General features: G+C 40.4%; 1 protein-coding gene across 1 annotated transcript; it reads right to left on the minus strand.

Moving 5' to 3' along the window:
• Positions 1 to 214: 214 nt before the first annotated feature.
• On the minus strand, positions 215 to 25,915 carry abtb2a (ankyrin repeat and BTB (POZ) domain containing 2a). The gene is made up of 17 exons (XM_046840997.1): positions 24,817 to 25,915; positions 12,430 to 12,579; positions 9,718 to 9,925; positions 8,284 to 8,436; positions 8,010 to 8,175; positions 6,852 to 6,941; positions 6,642 to 6,743; positions 6,427 to 6,523; positions 5,965 to 6,097; positions 5,613 to 5,854; positions 4,291 to 4,469; positions 4,063 to 4,168; positions 3,550 to 3,652; positions 3,361 to 3,445; positions 3,215 to 3,283; positions 2,662 to 2,775; positions 215 to 1,441 (listed from the first exon to the last, which is right to left on the minus strand). The coding sequence occupies exons 1-17, from the start codon at positions 25,661 to 25,663 to the stop codon at positions 1,256 to 1,258; spliced, it is 3,030 nt and encodes a 1,009-aa protein (XP_046696953.1). The 5' UTR covers positions 25,664 to 25,915; the 3' UTR covers positions 215 to 1,255.
• Positions 25,916 to 27,756: the final 1,841 nt, after the last annotated feature.

Raw genomic sequence — 27,756 nt, forward strand, 5'->3', positions numbered from 1 at the left:
ACAACACGGCAGAGCTCCGATAAAGAGAAATAAACGAAGCAATACCTATTCATATCCTTCCTATTTTTTACTTTGCGAACTGGAATAGAGATCAAATATGGGCAGGTAAAAGAAAAAAGGAGAGAAAAGAAACACGATGTATCCCCTTGTAACTACTGTGAATGAATTCAGTGCAAACAGAAATAAATCCATTGGATTCTTTGGAGTCTGTGAATCAGTCATGAACCTATAAATGGGTTTATTGCAAAACTTCTCATTTACATTGTGGTTTTTTTTTTCTTCTCATGTGATGCAGAAAACTTTCCAAGCATGATATCAATCCTTTTCATTCAAAAATCAGAAATTATAGACTTTTATAGCACCTCGAACTTGCCAGATTTACATTACTAATTAGTGTCACTGTAGAACAATATAATGATATGACTATCTAAATATTTAATATAAATCAGAAAATTCAAATCGGGGTTAAATGCTGGACTACACACTGCTTCTAGCTTTCTAAACAGCTTCAGCTTGGAACCTTGTTATCTACAATAAATCTCCCAATTAGGTCATTTCCTCTCACACTGTACTGCTGCCAATGTATTTACCATAAAACATTGCTTTTAAATCCTTTTTTTTTTAATTATTATTCAATTAAAAATTATATATATATATAAAATTAGACATCTACGAATGGCAATCAGTACCAGCGCAACAAATGCATGTAATATGTTATATTTACAGTATAAAATCTGTACCTAATCTTGCATACGTTATACTACAGGGTACTGGAAAAGTCACCAAAGGAACAAATAGGAAGACGTTTCAAGAGGGGAAGTCGTATAGGGTAAGGGGTAAATATATTGTCAGTAATAAATATAAAATTAAATATATGCAGTTTTACTTTCTTTGGTTTCAAACTTGGACAGGCTTCATTTTAAACGCAAGCATTCGATTCACATTTCGTCCACTAGAGGCCACTATTGTACATCTGCTTTCTTGCTCAATAGATGCTGTGTGAGATTTCTGAGAAAAATTTTCTCGAATGCATTCCACCCATGTAGTCATTTCCAGTGATATACACTTTCTTCAGTGCAGAGAACGTCCATATTTCAAATAGAAATATCCAAACTCTATAGTTCATATAAGTGTATTATCCAAATTGCACCTCAGGCCATTTTGACGGATTCATCTCCAAAAGGCAAATGAGACCCGAGCTGACAGAAGACGCTGTGTGAACGCACAGGTGATGGTACACATCCGGCTACCAACTTCACCCTTTTCCTGAGCTGCAGAAAGAGCGAAGGCGGGAAACAAGGGCTTTGTGCAGGTCTTCGAGAACTTCGTTGCACTTGGGTCCCAGCAGGAGCTCTTCAAAGTCTTGTCTCTGAAGCATGATGGGCAAATTCTGCAGAAAGTAGTTTTGGCAGAAGAAAGCCAGCTCCACCGCATCGCTTGCCTAGTACAGAGAAAAAACAATGTCATTGGCAGAATAAAAAATTACACGATGTGGATTAAAGTTTGTGGACACCTGACCATAAGTATGGTATGTGTTTTTTGAACATCTTATTCCAGATTTTGTCCCCATTTGCTTTTTTAATTCCCTCCACTCTTCTGGAAAGATGTTGCACTAGATTTTTTAGTGTGCTTGTAGGGATGTGTGGTCATTCAGACTCAAGGCTGTAAGTAAAGTCAGGTACTGATGTAGGTGAGGAACGGAGGCCTGGGGTGCAGTCAGCGTTCACATTCATCCCAAAGGTGTTTAACTGATTTGGGGTTAGAGCTCCATAGCAGGAGATCTTCCACTCCAACCCATGGAAATCATAAGTTCATGGACCTGGCTTTGTGTACAGGGAATATTTAATGTCCTCCAATTTTATTTTGGGTTAAAACCATATATGGCTGGAAAAGTTAGCAGGGTTGCTGCAGACTTTTTAAGACTATTAAGATGAAATGAAAGACCTACAGTACATCACACATCAACACACACACACACACACACACACACACACACACACACACACACACACACACACACACACACACACACACACACACACACACACACACACACACACACACACACGCGGCTTTAACCCAGCCATAAATATGAAAATTCTGCAAGATAGGATCCATTTAACGTCTATGGTACAAGAGAGTTTCGCCCCAATAACATAAAGCTGACTGGCTGTTGCATGCTGTCCTGCAGGAGCATTTCAAAGATCATTAGAGTTGGTGTTGCATGGACACTGAAAAATTAAGACCTGTTCAAAAATGACTTAAAAGCTAAAAGAGTGAATTTAAGACTTTTGGCCTAAAATTTAGATTGTATACTTTGAGTCATGCGGTGTTGGGATTTGAACTCACGACCTTTTCGATCACAAGTTCATCTTAACTGATCAGAGCTACAACTTCATATAGAACCGAGCTGAAGTGTCAGGATGCTTTAATTCATCCGCTTCCAGGAAATGACTGCAGGGGATCAGTGGTTCGAGTATTCCAGTCACACATGCGGTCAAGAAGGTCATGTGGTTAAATCCCAGCACCACCAAATTACATTGACTCGATCTCCAAGCCAGTATTTTAGTTTCAGAAAATTAATGTAAAACCTGAAAAATGATTTAAGGAGCAATTAGTGAGGTCTATTTTGTAGATGTGGCGTGAGGTCAGAATTCTTACCATGGCCGCATGGTAGACGGACACAGAGTTCTGGACGCTCATCCGCTCAGCACAGTGTATCTCACACACCCTCTTCAGAGCGGCGAGTTGGAAGGAGTTCGCCACTGGCAGAAGCTGGAAATGAAACCGAGGTGCTTGAGTCAGAGAGGAACTGATGAACTTTAAACCGTACATAGAACAAGCAGAGACTCCAGAACAGCCTGTGTGTGATCATGAGAACAATTTCCTGACTGAGAACAGAAGAGGAACACTAATTTGCATTATTCCAATACAGCAGAGACGATAAAGATTCCACTAACGGGAAGCGATGCAATTTGGCAGCAACGGAAGGAAGCGAAGGCATCATGCTTCACTTCCAGTGAAACATCATTGATTCATTCATTAAGGATCAACTTAGTATTATTAAGGAACAACCTTATAAGCGCTAAGTGTATACATTCTTTGATTTACTTTAAAATCTCTGTAAAGCTGTTGAGCCAATGCCCAATATTAAAAGCACTTTACCAATAAAAATGAATTGTATTCACTGTGATTCAGGTGTATGTTCTCTCACCTCTAACATATCAGACACTGCTGAATCCAAGTTCCCTGCTCCTGCACTGTACAGGTGAGACATCAGCATCTGTGATACAGAATGCGTTTTTTTAATAACTAACAAATTAGTCATTTCAACACTTCTCGTATTTCTCAATTTCTTACCTGAAAAGTGCTGTGCTTGATTCCAGCGATCTCGACGATATGATCCGTGCCATAGGACTCGTTAATGCTGAGCAAATCCTTGAACCTTTGATATTACACCAGGGAGCAGAGTGCAGACATTTGAGTATATTTTTGTCGCTACCGTGCATCGGTTCAGAGTGTAAAGCAGAGTTTGTTTTAGTATCCAACCTTTGTGATGCTGACATGAGCAGCACTCTGTGTGCGTAGAATGGCCTGCCTTCCACCAGGAACGTCACATCCGACATCTCAGAGTTATTCAGGAAATGGCTGTCTGTTAGGCAGAAAGACGTGTCGAATTCAAAGAATTTCATTTATTAATTTTTTGAGAAAAATGTGCATAATATTGGTTAAATGTCAGCTACATATTTAGGAAATAGCAGCATGGGGCAGGATAAAAACTATGGTTGGAAGATAGATTTGTTGTAATATCAAGAATTTTTCTTTAGCGCTTTTCACAATGGACATGTGAACGTAAGAATTAAAGCGGACTCTAGTTTCCAACCACCACTGCAGCCGACGTTTAGCTAAGACGAACTCCAAATCCTTGTCTAGCTGCTCAATTGTATGGATTAGATCAATATAAGTAGCTCTGGATAATGGCGTCTGCCAAATGCAATATTGTAAATGCAATCGTCATTGCACTGTCTCGGCTCACATGCAGGAAACACATAAGTGTCGTACCTAACTGAGCTGCCGATGAGTTCTTCAGTTCCGGAATGGGAGGCAGAGGTGCAGAGCCGAAGCAGTGGCTAAACACGGATCCCAGCTTCTCCCGGATCTCTTTATTCTGAAGAGGGAAAGCAAAACAAAACACATACATATATACGATTAGATCAGTTAAAATAGAAAGCAATGGAGAAGCAGTGACAAATCTTTCTAAATATAGGGGGAGATCATCAAGGCTTGCACCTTCGTGGTTGAGATGATGGAGAAGAGCAGGGGAAGCCCATCGGAGATCAGCTCCTCACAGTGTTTCTCCTCCCACAGAGAGCTGAAGTCGTTCAGGAGGGAGAGGGTTAACTCCGTTCTGGACTGAAGCTGTGCTGTGTGCAGAGATTCTAGCCACATGTGTAACCGCCATGGTACACCTGCAATATACAAAACACACACCCCAGATGTCAAAACTACAGACTAAAAAAAAAAAAACGGATTAAATTAAAAATTTGTACTGTACTTTGCATTGGACAATTTAACAAGGAGAATATTATTCTCATAGTCTGTCACTATATCCACGTCCCTTTTTTCCTCCCATTGGTCAGGTTTTCTTTTTCTTCACGATCTTCGTTATACCACTTGTCAATTATTGTTTTTACATAATATTTACATTACTCCTTTGTCCATCCCTACCCATCTGTCTATTTTTCTATCTGTCGCTCTGCCAACCTGTCTAGTAATCTAACTTTCTGTACACCTTTCGACTAGTTTGTGTCTAGCTCTCTACTGACCTGTCTCTCAATCTACCCACCTTTCTACTCATCTGTCTGCCTTTATGTTTTCCTGCCTCTCTTCTCATCTGTCTGCCTTTGTCTTCCTGCCTCTCTTCTCATCTGTCTGCCTTTATGTCTTCCTGCCTCTCTTCTCATCTGTCTGCCTTTATGTCTTCCTGCCTCTCTTCTCATCTGTCTGCCTTTATGTCTTCCTGCCTCTCTTCTCATCTGTCTGCCTTTATGTCTTCCTGCCTCTCTTCTCATCTGTCTGCCTTTATGTCTTCCTGCCTCTTCTCATCTGTCTGCCTTTATGTCTTCCTGCCTCTCTTCTCATCTGTCTGCCTTTATGTCTTCCTGCCTCTCTTCTCATCTGTCTGCCTGCCTGTCTATTCATCTGTCCGACTTCCTGTCTTGCTCCCTGTTTGTCTGCTCCCTGCCTTTCTTCTCATTTGTCTAACTATATGCCTTTTTCTCCTCTATTTGACTCCTCTCTATTTGACTCCTCTCTATTTGACTCCTCTCTATTTGACTCCTCTCTATTTGACTCCTCTCTATTTGACTCCTCTCTATTTGACTCCTCTCTATTTGACTCCTCTCTATTTGACTCCTCTCTATTTGACTCCTCTCTATTTGACTCCTCTCTATTTGACTCCCAGTCTACCTGACTTTCTATCCATCTGTGTGACTGTTTTTCTCTTTGTCTACCCATCTGACTGCCTCCCTCTCTACCTCTTTCTGTTTTCATGTCTGTCTGCTCGTCTGTCTTTCCACCTTTCATTATAGAATTTTTTCTTTAGGCCATACCAAGTGCTCTGAGCTCCATTGTGACATCCAGGTAGCCGTGCTCGGCACTGTGAAGGCTGGCCTCCTGCAGGGCTCGGATTCGGACCTTGGTCAGCGGTGGGGCGACCCCTACACTGGGAGTGGGGACAGATCGATGCTCTTTCCTCTGTACCTCTTCCACACCTTCAGCCAAAATCTCCTCCAGAGAGAGCACATCCTCCTGCAGCTGCTGGGGGTGACTCAGTAGCTTCCTCAGCACATTCCTAACACAGAACAGCATTAGAAAAAAGATACTCTCATGACATGCATTTAGAGTGAATAGGTGGACACAAGGTACTGGAACTCCAGATAATACAGTATATTGTTACTATACCGGTGTCCATGTGCCGCAGCTTGACTGAAGCAGTTCATATCCTCGTACAGCGATGTAAGAGAACTCCCACTGTGCACTCGAAGCATGGGGTCAGCACCACGGGACAGGAGCAGGCTGACCATCTCATAGTTCCCTAAACATTTACATATAAAACAAAGTTGTTTTCTAATTCCATCCAATTTGATTTGTACAGCACTTTTAACAATTGACAACATCGTCACAAATCGACTTTATTAAAAAAATTTATAAAAACATATTATAGCAGAAAGGTTCATATTAATTACAGTCCAAAGCCTTATTAGACATACTTTATTGATCCTGTGAGGAAAACTATTGTGTTACAGCAGCAGCAGGTTACACAAACAGTAGTGTGGGGTAAAATAAAATTTAATAAATAAATAAAAACAAGTACGTCTTCCTGGAACATGTACAAATCGATATTCCTCTCTGTGCCATTCATACCTGCAGCAGATGCCAATTGAAGCGGTGTCTCTGCCGAGCCCTGGTGCCCACTCTTGTGAGCACAGCCCTCCACGTCAGCCCCCATATCCAACAGCAACTGAAATAATTTATATTTCAGCATTCAAGCAACTCTGCTACCCATTTCCCTTTTTAAAAAATAATACAGATCCTATGTTGTACAGTAAATATTGGCTATATGAGAAACTACAGCGCACCTGTACCACTGATAAATGTCCGTACAGCACAGCGAAGGTTAGAGCCACCCAGTGGCGACTATCAGGGTGAACAGATGGGTGTTTAGGCAAGAAGCTAGGAACCTGTCGTAAAGCGTACCAACAAGCACTTTTACAATTCAATATTAACATTTTGACAGTCTTATAATGTTAATTATGTCATTTCTGTCTAAAGTAAGGTTTATCTTTTACCGCTAGATCCAGATTAGCGCCTGCATGAATGAGCATGTGGACCAGAGCTTCATCTCCCGCTGAGCAGGCATACATCAGAGGAGTCATGCCCTGAAACACAAACACATGCAGAGTTGGTCAAGTGTATTCATGCTTCACATTTCATTAACGGCTCAATGAGCTTCATTGAGCATGAAACTGTATCTGTGTTGAGAGCTTCAACCCAAAACTGCTAATTTTCAACTAAACAAAAATGCTGATCCTGTGAAATGCATGTTTATTTCAACATTTCCTATTATTACTACATTACATACAGGTGAAATAATGCAATGGCATGTTTCCTCTCAGTTCCTCGTCCCATTGCGCAAGAAATAGAGAACATGCATAAGCATAATATAATAAAAAACAGAACAAACATATACTGACTGATAATTATACAATTACAGTTATTTTAGTATACACTTTCTATACGAATATTTCTATAATTGTTAGAATGCATCCTATTACTGATTGATATTTAGTAGCAAGCTGTCAGGACCAGCAAAGTCTTCACTGCTGGCCTAAATACTATCAGAATCAATGAATTACATTTTAATATATTTTTATCAATGGAGATATAATAAATTATCCCCAATAGTCCATTTTCTTCATTACATAGAATGGTCTTTTCAAGAAAAGCTGGACATCGTGAGGAAAGGTCGGCCAAGAATTTGTAAAATTTGCCGAAAACCACACAATTTACCCTTATTTCAAATCCCCAGAAAATCCAACCAACCAACAAAAAAAAAAAAAAATTTATATTATGAGGTTTATATTGATGCTTCTGTTAGAGATAATGTATGCGGGTATTGCAGCTGCGGCTACAGTGAAAGGAGACGTGTTGAATTGTGTTCATTGGGTTTCTTGCTTCAAGTAATTGCAATCATTCTTGCTGTATGAGATTCCTGTCTGTGGTGAGCTCTGTTATACGTGTTTCTCTAGAATATTGATGGTTTCTATAGCCGTGGCTTCATAATAACGGTATTAAGAAGTGGACTGGTTCATTGTAGGACACCACTGAAGGCCTGGGTGTGATTGAGTCATGAAGTGAATCCATCCGTTTTTTTCACTGCTAAATTTATGTTAACTGTGGAATTAAATAAGCTGCAAGTTTGTTATTTGTATAGGAATAGTTCCAACCTGATCGTCCATAGTATCTACTCCATCAGGCCCGAGCAGCTGGATGGCCTGACCAATCAGATCAGTGCGTCCGCAGTTGAGCATGCGGAAACCCAGGTCCAGGTTAAACTTGTCTAAAGCAGACTTCGAGTCCAAACGTTTAAAAGAGCTGAAACAGCACTCTGGCCTAAAAAAAAGCAAGACAAAGCAAGTGACTTAGATATTTGGATAATGGGGAGAAAAAAAAAAAAAAAAAAAAAGAACATTTATGGGACCATGAAGAATTTTTCTGTACTTGAGCTGCCTGGGTTCACAGTCCAGTCCGGGCAGGAGGAGCCTGGCCGTCTGTCTCACGTCATCGCTGTCCACTAAAAGACTCCGCCGATGCTCAGCATGTACCATCGCAACACGCATCCACTCCATTAGAGGCGGGAGTAAAGGAAACTGCCTAAATGAAGAACAGATTCCATGAATTTTCTCAGACAGTAAGTGGACCAGCACTGTTTTCTTGTGGTGCAAAAAAAAAAAAAAAAACCCATAGTGATTCACATTTTTTGACAAAGACCTAAAGTTTCCTTCCTCCTCAAGCCAGCCAGCAAAGCAGCCACTGTGTTTGCTGTACCGCACTGAAACTCGATATCATTACTGTGATTACACCTGCTAAAGTCATCGACGTTCACCAGCGAGTATAAACTCAGACATTTCCACATGACACAAAAAGATGCATTTTCCTGATTCAAGAGTTAACATTAGAATATCCTCACAGGAATGGAATCCCTAGAACAAAAAAGCCTAGCATTTATATATTTCAAAAAGCCCATGGTAAAATCTTAAAACAAAACTTGCATTGGCAGATCTTTACTCCATGATGAAAAGGATAAACTTATACAAATAAAACAATAGGGACAGCCTTATAGACATATAGGGATTGACATAAAAGGACAAACTTATAGGGACAGCCATATAAGGACAGATGTATAGACATACAGGGCTTGACATGCAAGGGCAGACTTATTGGGTTGGCCAAACTTATTAACTTATTGGGACAAACTCATAGGGATAAACTTGCATCAATCTCTATGTCCATATAAGTCTGTCCTTACAAGTCTATTCCTTTATGTTTATTCCTATAAGAAAAGACGTATTAACAGTTAGGGATAAACATGTTAAGATATAGCGATAGACCAACAAGGACTTATATGGATTGATATGTACAGATAGACTTATATAGACCTTTAGAGATAAACATATAGGAATAAACATATAGACAGAGAAAGACATATAGACAAAGAATAAATGTATAGTGACAGACATTAGAATAAACTTACAGGGACGGACATTTAGACGAATAGGGATAGACATGAGCATTGACTTACAGGGATTGATATGTTTAAACTTATAGGCATTTACATGTAGAGATAGGCTTAAAAAATGCAGTTATAGGGACATGCATAGAAACATTTTGGGATAAACCTATAGGAATTGACATGTAGGGAAAGAATTGTAGAGATAGACATATACAGTACTTATATACTTATAAGGACCAACATATAGGGCATTTATGAAGTTTAAATTTATATTTTTAATCTATTTCTTTTTTGTAAAACCTGCTCTGTCCATTTTTTAAAGTAGCACATGTATTCATTCACTCCTTCATTCACTGACTGGTAAAAAAACAAAACACAAATGTTAAGCTGCTTCCCAGGTTACTTTCTGCACTGTAACTCACCTCTCTTTGCTCAGTGCCATCCTGGGTGGCTCCAAGTTTGGATTTTCCATAGACTCCATCTGTGGACTGCGCAGGAAATAGTAGAGAGTATGCAATGCATCGGGAGACCAGAAGAGCTGCTGCTTGTGGCTGGGATGGCTAGGACTGAGGACGCAGCCCCCCGAAAGCAGACGCTGCATGTGGCGCATAGCGCGAGACACCAGGTCACCTGAGAATGTCAAAACATAAGAGTGTTTGCCAAATGCAAACTTGTGACCCCTCATTTACTACAGAAACATTTCTATGCCCTGATCCAGACATAACACAATGCCTGCCCTTCGGGGGACAGTAAGGAAGAATAAAAAAGACCTGATTTAGACATGTCCCTGATTTAGACATTTGTAAAACCATTTATAAAACAGCAATTTACAAAAGACTTTTACAGCTTCTGAACGAGCGCATGAAGTCCCAACAAAACTCTTTAAAGTTCTTCTCTCATTGATGTTCTCTAGGGGTTTTCATTTCAAGAAATTAGTCCTGAATTTTTCTTTAGTTTTAAACTATTGGTGTTTTTTTTTTTTACATTTTTTATAAAAATAAATAAATAAATAAATAAATAAATAAATAAATAAATAAATAAATAAAAAGATGGCTTTTGTTAAAACTGGTTCAAATGGAAATCCTTCACGTAACTTCAGCAGATTTTCACAAAAAAAAAAAAAAAAAAAAAGCGTTCCATATATACACTCCAGTCCAGTACCTCCCACGGACTCATGACAGAGGTGAAAATGTGACCAAATATATTATGCAGGTCTTAAAACCCACTACGGAAACCTAAATCAACCTGTCCAGCTTTGCTTGTGTAGAAATCCAGGCTTTTATTCCCCTAAAGAGGATGAGCAGAAGATAAACAGAGGAACTCAGATATCCTCTCTATATCATCTGGATTAATCATTAAAAAAATAAAAAATTAATTAAATAAGGAGAAAGAGCAGTGGCCACATGGAAAAAACATCCCATGGACTAGAGGAAGCAAGCCACAGGAGCGGGACACTGATCTAATAAACAGGGACTGATTGTCTTTATAGGGATCGGGTTCCGGGTTTGTGTAGTGCTTGAGACTCCAAACTTTTTGGCCAGACTTCAAATAAAGTAGCGCTTTGCTTTCTATAACTGGAAAGCCATCTGCCTTGAGGCGAACCGTAGCACTCTGCCCTTACTACTTGATTAGCATATCAAAACGAACATGGATGAATGATTTCTGATAGCTCCACCACAAAGCCCTGCTTTTCCAGCTCTCATGGGCATTGGGTGTGGCGTTATTTCGCAGGTTTTTCACAAACACAAGGCACAAAAGAGCTACTTTTCCCTCCTTGGGTCCAAACAGAAGATTCTCTTATAGGGCAAGGAACAACCAAGAGTGTGTTTCGGATCGCCCGAGGCCTGGACCGACCAGCGGCCAGGAGCACGCGTTGCCCTCACCCTGGGCTGTGGGCTGGAAAATAAACACACAGCCAGCAGCACAGCCACATGTTTTAGAGTAGAGCAAGTCAAGCACGAGCAACAATGCTAATGAAACAAAGAAGCTCTTTTTTAAAAGATGGGGGGGAAAATAAGAAGCACGTGATGGACTTAAAGCACCAGCACTAAATATATTTTCTCTTTCAACACTTTTACCATTATTTAATGGCACAAATATATAATCTCTTTTCGAAAATCAAACATTTTGTTCATTCAAATCGTATTTTTCATAGAAATCTGCAATGTTAGTACATTTAGTCTTTGTAGCCAATTTCTGTGAACATCAAATTTGTGCATTTTCATTTACACAAAAAAAAAAAAAAAAAGGAAAATCACCAAATTTAGCCGAAATCATTGAAAATAGTGCATTCAATAAGAAGTGTATGCTGATCAAAGCTTTACAGCTGAGAACAGACTTGATTATAGGAATCATTATCATCATCATCATCATCTTTCAGCTTCTCCCATTAGGGGTCTCCACAGCGGATCATCCGTCTCCATACCCCCCTGTCCTCTTTATCTGCCTTTATCAACCCAACTACCTGCATGTCTTCCCTCACCACATCCATAAACTTCCTCCTTGGCCTTCCTCTTTTCCTTCTTCCTGGTGGCTCCATCCTCAGCATTCTCCTACTGATATACCCCATGTCCCTCCTCTGTACATGTCCAAACCTTCTCAATCACACCTCCCTCACCTTGTCTCCAAAAAGTCCTACATGCGCTGTCCCTCTAATAAACTCATTTCTAATCCTGTCCATCGTCGTCACTCCCAATGAAAATCTCAACATCTTCAGCTCTGCTACCTCCAGCTCCACCTCTTCTCTTTTACTCAATGCCACTGTCTCTAATCCATACAACATCTCAGGTCTCACCACAGTCCTATAAACTTTCCCTTTCACTCTCGCTGACACTCATCTATCACAAATCACTCCTGCTATCACTCTTCTCCACCCACACCACCCTGCCTGCATTCTTTTCTTCACTTCTCTAACACACTCTCCATTAATTTGCACTGTTTACCCCAGGTACCTGAACTCCTCCACCTTCTCCACCTCTTCTCCCTGCAACTGCACCCCTCCACTGCCCGCCCTCTCATTCACACACATGTACTCTGACTTACTCCTAGGTTAACACTAGGTAGACGTTTCTCTAGTAGTCCCAACAATATATTTTCTGTCTGGTCTTAAAGGAATTTAAGCAACTCGTACTTACTGAGCTCAGAGATGCTTCCTACACAGGTGGCCAGCAAAGCCTGCTCCAGCGTCCTCACCTCCATCTGAAGACACGCCTCCTCTCTGCTCTCGGAACCTGAAGCGTGTCCCTCAGAATAGGGGCTGAAGTGTGCAGGCAGCGAGAGTTCGCCTAAACACAAAACACCGCAATCAGATACGAGGAAATGCTATGGAAATAAATACCTGCTAGAGAAAACGGAACACCCACACTTATGCTCAAATTGTGTGGTTCTAATTCATCCTAATTATCAAGCAAGATAGGAATGGCATAAAAGGCACAGCCCAACGATGGCATTATAACCGATACCAGGCATTTATTACTAGTTTTCTAGGTCTGGCGTTATTACCGGTTGGTGAAGCGAACCAGTGGGCCATTAGAGTAATAAGTCACAAACTCACATAGACTGAGTGTCTATTAGAGATAAAGAAGAGGAAGAGCTTTGAAGTCGAGCTGCAATTTTCTTTACAAGGGTCCCTCAGGGAGCATGAACACAATGCAACCTGTTTTCAAATCGTCCCTTTTTTTCCCTTACTAAAGTGATGGCTATTGGGGAACTTTAGGAGCATTCATCAAGGTTCTTACCTCAGAATTGGTTATGAATTTAAATCAAGATCAAGAACTGGGCATTTCTATTACAGTGAGATGAAATGGATAACTTGTAATTCATATCAACAGTATAAAACTAATAAACTGCTACAAGGACTTGGGACAACAATTGTCATGAACAGTTTTGTATTCAGTTGCTCACATCAACAATGATAAAACTATAATTAATGGATAATCAGTGTCGCACAAATGAGGATGGGGAAGATTTCTTCCTCTCATTGCCACCATCACCACTGGCTTTAGGGATAAACCTACTAATTTATGACACAAATTTATATTCGTAATCTTTTTCTTTCTCTAAAGCTGCTTTGAGACAATGAGTTTTCGTTTTTTTTTCAACTTATGTTCATTGGTTGTTAGAGGTCAGCCCGGTTCATCGGTTTTGACGATTAATCGGCACCGATAATTGATTGTTGGAACTCTCGGCAAAAGTCCATAAAGATGAGTTTTTCTGGCTTGTGTCTGTTGAGATTAATGCTGTTAAAATGAATATATAAAACACACACACACACACACACGCACACACACACACACTTAAAATGAATGCGCATTAATACATTCATTTTAACCTCAATAATTTTTATTAACGAGCGATTAATGAAGTGCAGAGTTTTGGTTCAACATTTCGTAAAAATATAAATAAATATATCAAAGGTGACATTAAAACCTTCAATGCAACACATTTATTCACAACGTCCTTTTTTCACTCAGATATAAAAAAAAAAGTAAATGAACATCACCGTAAAATAAAAAAAACTCACTCAAAGTTTTGTTTTACTGATGCGCCAAGTCTCAAATCAAGCACCAAAATTCGCCATGACGCGCACATCCGGCAATTAAAACAGTCCCTGCGGAAGCGTAGCAAAAGTTCTGTTTGGTGTCCTGATGATTTACATAATTTCAAAACACCATAATTACTCTTTTTGCATTTCATGCTCCATGTTGATTATGAGATCATGAATAATAAATATACATTTGCATAAAGCATCCATATTTGTCGGTGCCCATGTCGATTAGAGTATTAAAAACTTGAAAAATGTATTTATTTAAGGTACCTTTAGAACAGATACAAATGTGTGAATAAGTTGTGATTAATCACGAGTTCACTCATTGCGATTATGATGATTAATTGCGATTAAATATTTGAATCGATATTTAAATAATTTACAATTGATTAATTATATAATTATTTATTTATTCATTAATATATTTATATCATTTACCACGTTTTTATGAATCTGTCCTTTTTTTAATTATTTTGTAATAAATTAATTTAGTACTATTTTACATGGAGTTTATGCAAGTTTTTTTTTTTTCCCCAAAATATTTTTTAAACTATCAGTTGGTAAAATCAATCAATCAGTATAGATCAAATCCACTATGGGCCGACCTCTAATGGTTGTCATAAATTGAAATGCATTTATTCTTCACATACATAACCATACACAGTATGACAATTAAATGCTTTTCATGACTGGTCCATGATATTAAAAAATATATAATTATTTATTTAAATAAAATAGAATTAATAATATAGAAGAGAACATGATTGAATAGAATTTACAATAAAAAGTAGTATTTTCATCCAGGGAAGTGTAGCAGTATGACTTAATTTTGAGTTAATCTAATAAATTGCAGCTTTGTGTTCAAATATGAGTCAAGTTCAGGGTGTTTCTCAGATACAGTGCAGGACTGTTTACAAAAGGTGAACACATGAATTAACGTTAATTGTTCGATTACTGTTCCATGAAAATCCCAGCTATTGTTTCTTTTCAATAGTTAAATTGTTGGACTTCTGATTGGACATTCGTGAGTTAAAATCCCAGCACCACCAAGCTGCCACTCCTGGGCCCTGAGCATGTCCCTAAACCCTCACCTGCTTAGCTGCAAGACGCTGTGGATCAAGGGCGTCTTCCAAATGCCATGAATCTAAAGGTTTTGTGCAGACGAAGATTATTGCAGAACTAACTGCTGAATAAACTGGTTTAACTGGACCACATCGACCGTAGAGAAACTGGTTTAGCGCTTTAGTGAAACTGTTCTCAACAAGTAGCCGACTACAGAAAAGCTTTAATTATTTAACCTCCTGCATCGTAATCCTTTCCCATGATGGGGCTTGACTGCTCCTCTCCAGAACATCATGGCCCTCCTGATTCCCACTCGAGCTCTAATAAAGTCTTCAATCTGAGGCTGAACTGAAAGGCAGATAATTGCCTCAGGAATATACGCCTACCTTGACTTTCCCAAGCTGCAGGGGATATAAAGCAATCTCTGAACAAAACAAGGCGAGCTTAAGTTCGGTCTCTGATTTAAAAAAAACGATGTTCCACGTGAGATGGAAGGCTTCAAGGATTCTTCTATTATAGATGATTTAAAATCCATCTCTTTCTTTGGGAACCCTCATTCAGAAGGCATTAAAAAGGGATCAAACAGGGAATAAAGGAATGAATTTGTCTGCAGAATTAAAGGAACATGATTGACCATTCATCCAGGCATGTGCAGTTATTTATGTACTGCACATACCTTTACCCAGATGCTGGCCATTTGGACAAAGGTTTGTGGACACCTGAGCATAAGATTTGTATAAATCCCATTGTATTGAACATCCCATTCCACATTTTTCTCCTCCACTCTTCTGGGAATATGTTCCACTAGATTTGTGTTCATTCAGCCACAAGGGTATTAGTAAAATCGGGTACTGATGTAGGTGAGGTGAGGAGGCCTGAGGTAAAGAGTCACATCTTTTAGCCATGATTCAGAGCCCCTGGAGCACAGAGGGTTAAGAGCCTTGATCAATTACCCAAGAGGGGCAGCTGGGGCAATACTGGGGCCTGAACCCATAACCTTCTGAACATCAACCCCCTTGCTCAGGAGGGTTAAGGTCAGAGTTCTGTAGAAGGAGATATTCAATTCCAACCCATCTAAACAATATCTTCATGGAATTTGTTTTGTGCACAGGGGCAATGGCTTGCTGGAACAGATTTGGGTCTTTCATTTCTGAACATAAATACATAATTAGATTGACAGAAGGGGACAAAAAAGCTTTATTCCTTACATATTATACAACCAACGAATCTAACCGGCTTGCTATAAGCGTTACATTTAAGAGTGAAAGCCAATAAAATAGCTGCCTTTCATTCTGAGACCGCACTGTGCACCAGGGTGCCTTCATTTCACATGTGCTTCATATCATGGTTATTAGCTCACAACCCAACTTTAAATATATAGTATAAATCAGCCTCGAATCAGTACAGCTGCCTCGTATATGTATTCGTATAGTCTAAACATACGCTGGTTCTGCAAAAGGTCACATGGGTTTCTGTTCTGTGAGCCACAGGGCGTGTTGTACAGCTGGTCTTGTGGTATACCCAGAGCCCCAAACCCCTTCCATCCACACCCATCCTTTACCATCACATCCAAGCCAGTGCCTTTCCCATGACCAGCCATTCCTACACTGACAGCGATGAGGTCAACATGTGCGTCATGAACAGCCAAATACACACGCACACACACCCGAATACACACATGGAAGCGTACACACACACGTCTGGTCTCGTCATAGCGGATTGTGGAAAGGGAAACGCATATGTCCTGCGACTAGGAGAAGGGATAAAGAGCACTGAGGTTGATCTTGGCAGACTTTCACTTTCAAACTACAAATCACAGAGACCACTGATGAGAGACTGGGAAATCAGTATTAATGCAGTGGGTCAAACAAGGGCTAGAGATGCTAAGCAGAGCCAGGGAGAGGCATCACAAGCGGCTGTGTGATGCGTATTTAATTATGACAGCAAGTATTTGGAAAATTATTTGGCTAAATGATTCAGCTAAGTTCTGACTAGATTCTTCTTCAAGAGGAAAACGTGTCTCAAATTACATACAGTTTATTAAAAACTTTCTTGTTCAAAGTTTTCTTTCAAATACTTATATATTAGCATCATTTGCTTTGATCCATTACGATTATTTTTATTGTTGTTTATGTGCATTATTATGTGTATTATTGATAGGTGTATGGGTATATACTTTACATATATTTGTAGCCAGCTGAATCCAAAATGGGATCACACACACACACACACACACACACACACACACACACACACACACACACACACACACACACACACACACACACACACACACACACACACACACACACAGTCAAACATGGAGGTGGAAACTTAATGGTTTGGGGTTGTTTTGGAGCAGGGAAGGTTGGAGACTTATTCCGGAAAGTGAAAGGAATCCCGAACTTGGCTCCCATTCCATACTGAAAATTCCGTCTGGAATCGCATTCAACAAGACAATGAGCAGAAACGTACATTGAAACGACAAATAGTCGTTTGGGGTGTTATCTATTATAGAACATCCTGCCCAGTCACAGCATCTAAATCCTACTGAACTGCTCTGGAATGAACTGGATCAAAAGAAAGAAATCTCCAACTCGTAAGGAAATTTTGCGAGTTTTACAATTAACAAGCATTTCACCAGAATATTTGTTGCATCACAGTGAATCTTCACAGCTTTACATTACGTTAGTTTACTAAATAGAAACAAAAGGAGCGTGCACGTGTCTTTCAAAAATCAACACATTTGAAAGTGTAACTAAGGTTCTTTTAGTCAAATTTATGATGCAATGTACAGTTACTAAAATCTCCCAACATTCAAACTAATTCTTTACATTTTTAGAAATGTTTCCAGAAAATCCTGGGAAGTCCAAATCCTTCATCACGTTTGAATTACAGCTAGGAAAAGCCGTCATCTCCTTGCTTTCAGTGTGCTGGATGAGCATCATTTCTCAACATTATTTTCACCAGCAACAAATATGCCAACTCAGATATATTCTTGAAGTGATCGATATTAAACTGGCTTGAATACAGGGCCATGATCCAGATTTTATAAAAATACAACTCTTGAACATCTGAATATGATTAAGTCTTTTCAAACTGCATCTCGAAACAATTTCTTCTCAGTGCAGTTTCATCGGATTCAAACAGCGATCTACATTCAAATACTTAACCATTTTAAGCATGAGTGAATGTTTGCACATGAGCTTTATTTGATGTTCAGGTTTTATAAAAGAGTCTACTCTTTTTTAGAACAAAGCCTGAAAGAAACTCCACTCAAACCCCAAAACGCAGCTGGCCTCATTTGCCTAAATATGAGTGATTAACCTATTTCCCTCCCTCAAGCAGTACGGTGTGAAAACAGAAAGTCAGTCAGAGTGTAACACTGTGGTACAACAGTGGCGTTCTGAGCAGGGCACAATGGTGCCAGTGTGCTGCACAGGTAGGCTCAATAAGCCCTTGTGTTGCAGGCGGGGTTCTGTCAATATGAACATGCAGGTTGGCTTGCTTACCATGAAACACCAAGAGGGGAAATGAAGCCTGGGTGAGTTTGCTGGGACTGTGTACACACACAAGCCTGCATTTCTCCAGAGTATCAACCAAATGACTGAATGATTTGTTTTTGTGCATTTTTAGTAGAAGTGGAAAAGCTCTAGTCTAGCCTAGCTCTAATCTCAAAGCCTTGAGATTTTGTGTGTGTGTGTTTTTCTTCGAGACTATACATACCTATACATGGAATAAATCCTTACAATTCAACTTGAACACTGTTGCTACAATATATGAGAAACTCATTGTTGCCAAACAGGCAGGATGCATTTTGATTCATCTGCAATAACCAAGTAGATGACCTGAATATAGGAAATTATTAGTTGTTTACAGTATCTGTTCTTTTTATTTTATGTTATGTTCTTTTTATTCATTTCTATAGCAGCTCAGACAATAATCTAGAATTCAAAAGGGCATGTTTACACCGTCACTGTGTTTATTCTAATAATAAATACGCTCACTTACCTGGACCTGCATGCCAGACAATACGTTATCTAAGCCTAATGACATTGGATGGAGTCGACAGTTTCAGTGTGTTGTGACATTCGGTAACACGGAAAGCGTCGCAATTGGTGGTTTAATGGTAATAACCGCATGCTGCACTTTTTTTTTTTTTTTTTAAGAACACATACATTATACATACGTATGTATAATGTAAGTATGCAGCATGCAGTTATTACCAATAAACCATGAATTGCAACACTTTTCGTGTATATAAATAAAATAAATGTATTTTTGTAGGATTCTTTTCCGACAACAGCATTTCCTATCAGATTTTAGCTCGAAATCAGTGCGCAAACTGCCATTAACCGCTTTTACTCATTGCCATCAATATTATCCAGCTCAATTATAAGACAAAAATTGCAGCCTGCCAGATGGCAGAGGGGTTTAAAGGGAAGGAAGGCCTGACTGTGGTGGAAAATGGGATTAAAAAAACAATAACAACAACAAAAAAACCAAGCAGCTAAGCATTTCTCCCTCCCCAAGATTCAACATCTGCAGTCCTCTATTCAGTCATAAAAAACTACATTTTCAAACCAGGCTGAAAATTCAATCTCGAGTATAGCCATATTTTTTGCTAACATGCCATGTCAGAGAATCTGGTCTGAGGGTTAAGCAGAGAGCAGAATCTCTCTCTAATGAAAATATAATATCATTTCTTAAACACCATCCATCACGCTTTCCCCAGCTAACAGGGCTGTCGCTAAGAGATGCTTGGATGTAATTAAGCATGTCAGTTTGAAACATTAATCAAAGCGCAAGGCCTTTGTTAAGTACAGTGTTAAAGAGGGATGACATCTGGTCATTAATTTTTCAGGGTTAACCCAGAGGTGTAAATGAATATTACAAAATAAATAATATGACAAGTAAAGAATATGATCGATGCCCCTGATTAAAGACACTTTGAAGTGAAAATTGAATGAATAAATAAAATACATACATTTTTTTAAGGTTTGAGGGGAAAGAAAATTGGTTTGCATCCAGTTAACTTGGTGGCTCGAGAACCAACCCTGCTGACATACATGCTGTTCTTAAAACTTTCTGGGGCAAAGTCCATACCAGGGTGAGAGTGTTTCTCTCACCCTGTCATCCCTCTACTCTCCTACTCTCCCTCTCCTTCCAGTTAAAATATGCTCCTGAGGAACCAGTGACCAATAATCCTGTCCTGTTCTTCTTTCTGAATCCGATTCAAACCTGAAACCCGACCTCTGGATGGCGTCCTTGTCAATTAGAGAGTGCTCGGTGCAGCTGCGGATGGTTCCACACTAACAGCCTAAAGATCCATGATGTTACTGTGCAACCCAAAAACTATGAGGATGGATTAAGTCTGTAAATAACAAAAGTTTGATACATCTTTGGACTATGATTAGCATGAACAATTTAGCATTAAAGCACCCATCAGTGGACAGTACACCTCAACAATGATGGAACTATAATGAATGAATATTTGACCGGTTCCTCTCAGGGTTTCTTCCTCATCTTTAACATCTTAAGGAGCCCCTGTCCCCATTGTTTTGTTCTGTAGGGATAAACTTTAGTGCCTATATGTATAAAATGTTATAACCTATTTACCTATGTAAAGCTGCTTTGGGACAAGGTATTTACGTTACGATTTATTGTCACATGCAAAGCAAAGATCTTATAAAAAAGTGAAAGTTTGGTTACATTTCAGTCCACATCTGTGTGGTATCGGTTCCCACCACTGGCTGATTAACACCTCGTTTAACTTTTATTAGTTGCTAAGAACATGAGGAAGTCATTTCAAAGTTATTCCCACATGAGCGCTCAGAAGGAGTGCTGCGTGTCCGATTTGCTGCTCATACGAAACGTTTTAAAGGTGTTGGTGGCTTTCGACGTTTATGACGCACCTGTGGTTTGGTCTTGGGCTTGGAGGGGGGGGGTGTAAATATACACTCTTCTCCACAGGGGCTTACAATTAATTAAGCAGTTGGGGGTTAAAAACTTTCTTCAAGTGCACAACAGCAGCAGATTGGTTCTGGTATATGAACTCAATCAATTCTCCAAGCAGAAGTCCAATGCCTTAACCACTGCCCTCCCACTTCCCAGTTCCAGTTGACTTTTCATGATTTATAACTTGGCTAACATGATGCTTGAGTTCTCCCTAACCCTCATAAAACAGGACCAAAGAAAAAATAAAGCATTCATTCCCTGGCTTAGAGTCGATCACCTACTGCACTAGAGTTTGGATGAAAAATTAATGTGCTGCCTGCGATTTACTTTTTTTTTTTTGTTTGATTTTGATTCCAGTTGCAGGAATCTCAATCAATTATTATTAAAGTGGTTTATAATACTTGCTTTTTTAGTTAATGTCATACCCTTAAATAAGATGGCTGAATTAAATTAAACCATATTAAACCTTGAGCTGGTTTTAACAAAAATAAGAGTAATTGTTAGAATATGCTGGATAAAAAGGTTTTTTTTTTAATAAAACTCTAAAAGCTTTAATTTAAAACTAATAATAATGCAGTATATTTGCCTCATGTGCTTGATATGAATTATTGAATTTTACTGTGATCATCATTTACACATGTATTTCCCATGACTCTAAAAACGACTAAAGCAAAAATCAGTCCCAGGTCTTAGTGAAGTCTCTTGAGGCCAATCTAGAAAGTTCATTGGGACAAGGAAACCCATGATTTCATGAAGGACACCTGGCAGACATGACACACAAAAAATATCCACCAAACAGCTGAGAGTTACCATATAAACATTTAGAGGTGTGCCTTACCATAAAGGTGTTACAGATTCCTGTTTAAACCGAAAGAAGTGACACTTTTAAATAATCTGAGCCTATTTTTAGGCTCTATAACACCTCTCTGGACCAGGTGGCATTTGTTGAGAGGTGAGGAAGGTCAGAGGCAGGAAGACCAGCTGTCACTGCAAACTGCCTCTTCCTCACCCTGCTCAGGCCGCTCGACATTTGCCTAGGTCAGCTGGGACAGGGTACAAACAAAACCTTGTGTAAAGCCAGTGGCTTTAGGAAACAGTCTAACAGCAGTAATCGCTTATCTGACCAAATCAATATTCAAGCCTAGCTTCTAAATACTCACTAATCCAACTATCTGGAGCCTAGTAAACACATTATTTGGGCTTTATAGGAGTCATCCAGTCAAGTTCAAATGGTCTTCCAAGGAAAATCCATACTAAATGCTTACATATCGTTCCTTAACTGCCCAGGCTTTGGAAATGCTCCAATTCCCTTGGCTCGTATTGAAGCCTAAGGAAACTGGGCTGTGTAGGCTTTATGAGGGTAATTAAGCAGGGGTGATTATAAGGCTTAACCCGCTGACTGAACCTCTGGTTCCCACCACCAAGCCAGTCGGACCAATGGGGCGACTGCACCTGTAACCCTTCAATGTGCCAACTCTCAAATATCCGGCCAGCCATTACCGTCAACCTCGCAGAGCCCCACTGTTTACTCACAGAGAGCACAACTTCCTCTGAGTCATAGCTCAGACAAAAACAACTAGATCCCAGCCGCAGGGCATGCTTACTTGACATTGCTGTTATCATCTGCAATCTGGGATTTCCTGGTGTGGTCTAGTCACGGTCATGATCGTTAATGGACTCTTCCTACAATTAGATGGGGAGACTTTTTTTTTGGTCCGTATTTAATGCATAATGTTTTCCCAGTTATCTCTACGTGGCATGCATTTGCATCCAAAACGTTATGTACCAGAAAATGAATTAAACCTGACTAATAAAATAAACAGACGGGTTTTAGCTTTTGGTGGTTTAAAGAAATCCCTTCGTAAGGACTCTAGAATTGTTGGGGAAATCCATGTTTTTATAATCGTATTTGACAAGCTGCCAGGTTTTGGTGGGTTTAATATAGTTTCAGCTGAGGCCTTTTAGAAGTTCACAGACTTTCTCATGCCGTGCAGCATAAATCTATACAATTGCAATGAAAAGATCAAAACAGTTCTAGCTCTGAAGAACTCAAAAATGCTGAAACAGCACCCAGACTGGCCAGGATTAGCTCTAGGTTTACAGAGTTGTTAAAGGAATGACACTGAAATGAACTGCAAGTCTTTAACTAAACAGACAATCGAATGATTTATTTAAAAAAAGAAAAAAAAGACAAAAATTCACCTGAAAAATGTCACGTAAAGTATGAATGAACACGACTGTAGAGTGTCGCACACACTAGAAAATGGGGCCACTCTGTTGCAGGAGTTGGAGAGATCACTTAGGACTTAAAGACTTCCAGATGTGGCCTGTTCAGTGTATGAGAGAGCTGCTTTTGTATGGAAGCGAGTGTGCCAGCCGTGAGCCTGCATGTCTCAATCTGTTCTCCACAAGCAGTGGTGGGTCCACTTTCCATGCCACTAATCAACCACAAGCATATGCCAGCAATTGATAGGCTTGTTCTTAGGCATGGTATACATACAAATGCGTGAAGAGGTATTTGTGAATTCGCATTTCTGGATTTGTGGTCTTTAACAAACTGTTAATCAAAAAGTGGCCACTTGATATTTTGATTTTGAAAGGTATTAATATTAAAAGGTTCACCTGAGGAAAGAGAAATAAATGAGGAAGTGATCATCTGGGAACATTTTTTTTTTTTGCCCAACCAGTCATATTCAATCATACTGAAAGCAAACGTGAGAGTGTGTGTGAGATTCGGTTCGGCAATAAATAAATAATTAAATAAATAAAAAATCTCCATGGAGTGTCATTAACGCTACATTCTGTTCACTCAAACCTGGAAGCGCTCATCTCTTTAATGCTTTTTAATTTCAGTGCAATAACTTGGAGAAGGAAGTGACTCGGTTGCATGCAATATGTTTTACAGCAACGACACAATTTGCCTTTTTCCTGAGCCCTTCTGCCTCATGTTTTCTTTAAAGCACTATAATGCAGAACAGTTCCGCAGGGCCAATGCACATAAACCCAGTACAAATGCAGATTCAAACCAGAGCAGAGAGAGAGAAGATTGTGGCGGCGTTTCAATCCCCTGCACGCTGGTCTCTTTTGCTCGCCGCTATTTGCTTACTTTGCCATCCGTGTACAGCTTGGCACAAAAAGTGCAGGGTGGAACAATGGGCTTTTGTGCCCTCATGCTCTGTTTGGATGTACAATGCAAGACATCTGTTTCTGCACTCATTGTTTCAGCCCCCTTTACCCCAGTCATTAATAGAAAGCCACCACATCATAGGACCACCGATGACATGATATTTGTGAGATGGACCAAGTTCAAAATGTCTATGATGAGGATTGGTGACAACTAGGTGGCATGCTAGTTTAAGCAGTCACAACAGTACGGTTAGAAACAGATGTGAATCAGATACACAGCTAACAATATCATATATAATCATTTTAACAAATTTGCATTGGGAAAAAACAAATTTATATAGAATTAATCAGTAGATGTGGTATAGTTTTATTATTTAGAAAGTAACTAACTGTTCACATTGAAATGCATCATATTTTTCCATTGCATCGTTTTGCATTGAATCACATTGCGTTGAATTCAATCAAAATGGGATCCGCACTGCATCATAATAGTGGGGAATTGGATCTATAACTGAATGTATCTTTAATGTATCATTGGCTTTGCATGCATACTTACAGTCATCTCATATCTGAGCAATTGAGGATTAAGGGGCCTCGCTCAGGGGCCCAACAGGGGGATCTGGGTGGTTCTGGGATTTGAACTCACGACCTTCCTATCAGAAGTCCAATATCTGATCCACTAAGCTATTACAAAGCTTTTCTTGAGATTTGTTTTTCTTTTTATTTGCATGCACTACCAGTAAAAGAAAGACGTGTCGTGCGTAAAGCAGCACCAACAACTGTCACATTCAATACAATACAAATCATTAAATTGTTTTCTCCTACTCACCGTTGGCGTTTTTCCCGCAGATCAGATGTTCATAGTTCTGCAGGAGACCATAGAGCTCGGGGTCACCGTTGACTGCTGTTTCCAGGAAATCTGCGGCCACCGGATACCCGAAACGACCCGCGTCGCACGCTGTCAGAACCCTGACCCCGATCTCCTCCATGAGAGTCTCCATGCACGAGGCGAGGCAGATGGCGGCGTGCTCGTGGACGCGCACCGACACCCGTGTGTCCACCATCCAGCGGAAGAAGCGGCCCACGGACAGGACGAGGCCGCAGCGCGACGACTTGCTCGCGCACAGCGGCTCCCCGGTGCTCATGCTGTACAGGGACATGGCGCGCGCGGCGGCCGAGACGCACGCGTCGGCGAGCGTCCAGCTGAGCACGAGCCGCGCGGCGCTCTGCACCTCGTGGCGCGTGCACCGGCATCGCAGCACACTCAGCCGCTGCGCCTCGCGCGCCACGCGCAACAGCGGCCGCCGCAGCAGCCGAGACACGGCGCGCGCGACGTCCGCCCGGGCCGCGCGCTCCCCCACGGAGACCTTGCGCAGCACGCGGTCCACCTCGGCGTCCGTCCAGGGGAATTCCTCCAGCTCCGGCAACCGGGGGCATCTCGCGAAAATGTCCTCCGGGTCCTCCGGTACGGTGTTCACGGAGTCCCAGCTGTCGTTGCGGCTGTTGGTGGAGGCGGAGCGGCAGCACCGGTTTGGCCGGTACGCAGTGGAGGTGAGCAGAGAGTTGGATTTGGATGACGAAAGGCTGAGCGAGTGGTACGAGTCCCCCGCGCCGTATCCCGAATCCAGCGTCAGATCCTCCAAAGTCTTCAGGTTAACACTGCTTAAAGCTGCCATTGCGCATCAGCTGACCGTCAGATCCTCCAGCATCAAAGTTCACGCGCATCCATGTGCTTCCAACAACTTGCGCACGCGCCGCCAGCTGAACTGTTTTGGGGAAAGTTGGATTCAAGCAACAGCTGAAAAGTTTGTTGGAAATCAGCTGAGCACTTTCCCTCAGCCAATCAGACGAAACCTGTCTGTCGTTCAGCCAATCAGACGATGCTTATCTTCCAGCCAATCAGGCACCAAACATGCAAAGCCACCAGGGCAAAATATACAAAATATATATTATAGTAGTTGTTTTTAGTGATGGGAAAATTGTATAATCTTAGTGACTTCGTTCTTTGAAACTCCTTCATCAAAACGAACAAATCATTTTTGAGTCATTAAGTTCATATCATTACTTTGATCAGAATAATCTTAAATACACCAACTATGAGTTGCAATAATGGAAATATGAAAATGCAATGAAGGACAAATGATAATAAACAGCATGAGTAGCTCACATCTCATATCTTCTGGTCCTTGTCGTTAGTTATTTTTTCACGTGACTCCCATAATTATTCCAACAATAATGTCAAGATTCGGAAAAACCTGATCTATTGATCTATCTATCAGCTATGGGAGTCACGTGATAAAAAAAAAAAAAAAAAAAAAACCTTGGTCAGAGGATGCATGAAATGATCTACTCAATTATATTTTCTGTGTAAGGTCCTGCAAAGCGTCTATGGGAGTCACGTGAAAAGAACGGACGACTTGGACTAGAATAGTTCGAGAGGTAAACTACTCAGTTCTGTTTTCTACACATAACATACAGAGATTTTGTGATGCTTTGCTCATGCGTGTCCAGTACAAAAGGAACGAATCGTTCATGAGCGACCCGTTACTAGACCCTGGGAAAAATGTCTGTCGGAGGCCCCTCTTTCCTCCATCTTTCAGAATCAATAAAAAGCACTCAAAACAAATATCACTTCTAACCTTTTTATTTCTACAGATAATTTTATCAGCGCATTCACTTAAATGTGCATATGAATTCAACTAAAGTACAACAACAACAACAAAAAAAGACAAAAACATATGAAAGGTCATCTAGACCAGCATTTCCACTTCCTATTATTATTCCTTGGGCATGGCCACCTACTGTAGCTGCGATTGCAGTTTTATTTTACAAACGTTTCCTTTTTTCCTTTAGGATTTTGGAAGTCGGCTTCACAGTCGGTCAGCTCAGATTCGAGCAAATTTTAAGTCTTAACGCATCACAGCACTCTTTTTAAACTTTGAATAATCTGGCTGGAAATAATGATCCATCTCCAATGAACAGAATTTCACTTTTTCCCTTAGCAGCCCTTGAGGGATGCATTCGTTTCTCTCTCATCACCGTACACACACTCCATGCAATCAGAGATTGAGGACCCACCATTTAAATGTTGACATTAACTGGTTCCACTTCAGACGAGTGACGGTCTGTCCGTCTTGATCGATGAACCAGTGTATAAGATTGTGATGGTTATGGAGGCCCTGCATCCAAGTCCAAGACCCTGGGCAAGTGCCTGCTCTGCCTATAGCTAGCGCCCACCCTGAAGGACACTAACCAATGGATGCTTTATAATCAAATATACAGTATGCATCCATTTTATTTCTCATAATAACGAGACAAGGAGATAGAGTGAGCAATATCTGGTACATTGAATTTAGTACATGCTCTTATACATGAAGATGGAAAAAAATGAACAGTATAATAATAACTGATCAGCCATGACATTAAAACCACCTGCCAGATATCGTGTAAATCCCCTTGTGCTGCCAAAATTGCTCAGACCCATCAATTCCACAAAGCCTCTGGATAATCTGCTGAATATATCATCAAGATGTTGTCCTTCAGTCCAGTAAGATGTGAGATGAAGCCTCCTTTGTGACCACGTCCGCCAGCCATAACAGTTTGGTCCATGTCAAAGACACCACATACTGTATGCTTGCTCATTGTTCCTGCTTCCAACACAGCAACTTGAAGATCTGACTGATCACTTGCTGCCCTGTAGATCCCACCTCCTGAGAAGTGTCTACAGGGCAGCAAGTGAACAGTCAGATCTTTACCAAGACGCCTTGTC

The sequence above is a fragment of the Silurus meridionalis genome, chromosome 26 (genome assembly GCF_014805685.1).
Source record: "Silurus meridionalis isolate SWU-2019-XX chromosome 26, ASM1480568v1, whole genome shotgun sequence".
Lineage (NCBI taxonomy): Eukaryota > Metazoa > Chordata > Actinopteri > Siluriformes > Siluridae > Silurus > Silurus meridionalis.

Excerpts from the sequence above, each read along its gene's own strand:
- abtb2a (XM_046840997.1), bottom strand. The coding sequence starts at position 25,663 with ATGGCAGCTTTAAGCAGTGTTAACCTGAAGACTTTGGAGGATCTGACG. Across the intron at positions 9,926-12,429 it reads AGGAAGCATCTCTGAGCTCA|GTGACCTGGTGTCTCGCGCT; the intron begins GTAAGTACGAGT and ends TGACATTCTCAG. Across the intron at positions 6,524-6,641 it reads GACATTTATCAGTGGTACAG|TTGCTGTTGGATATGGGGGC; the intron begins GTGCGCTGTAGT and ends AAATTATTTCAG.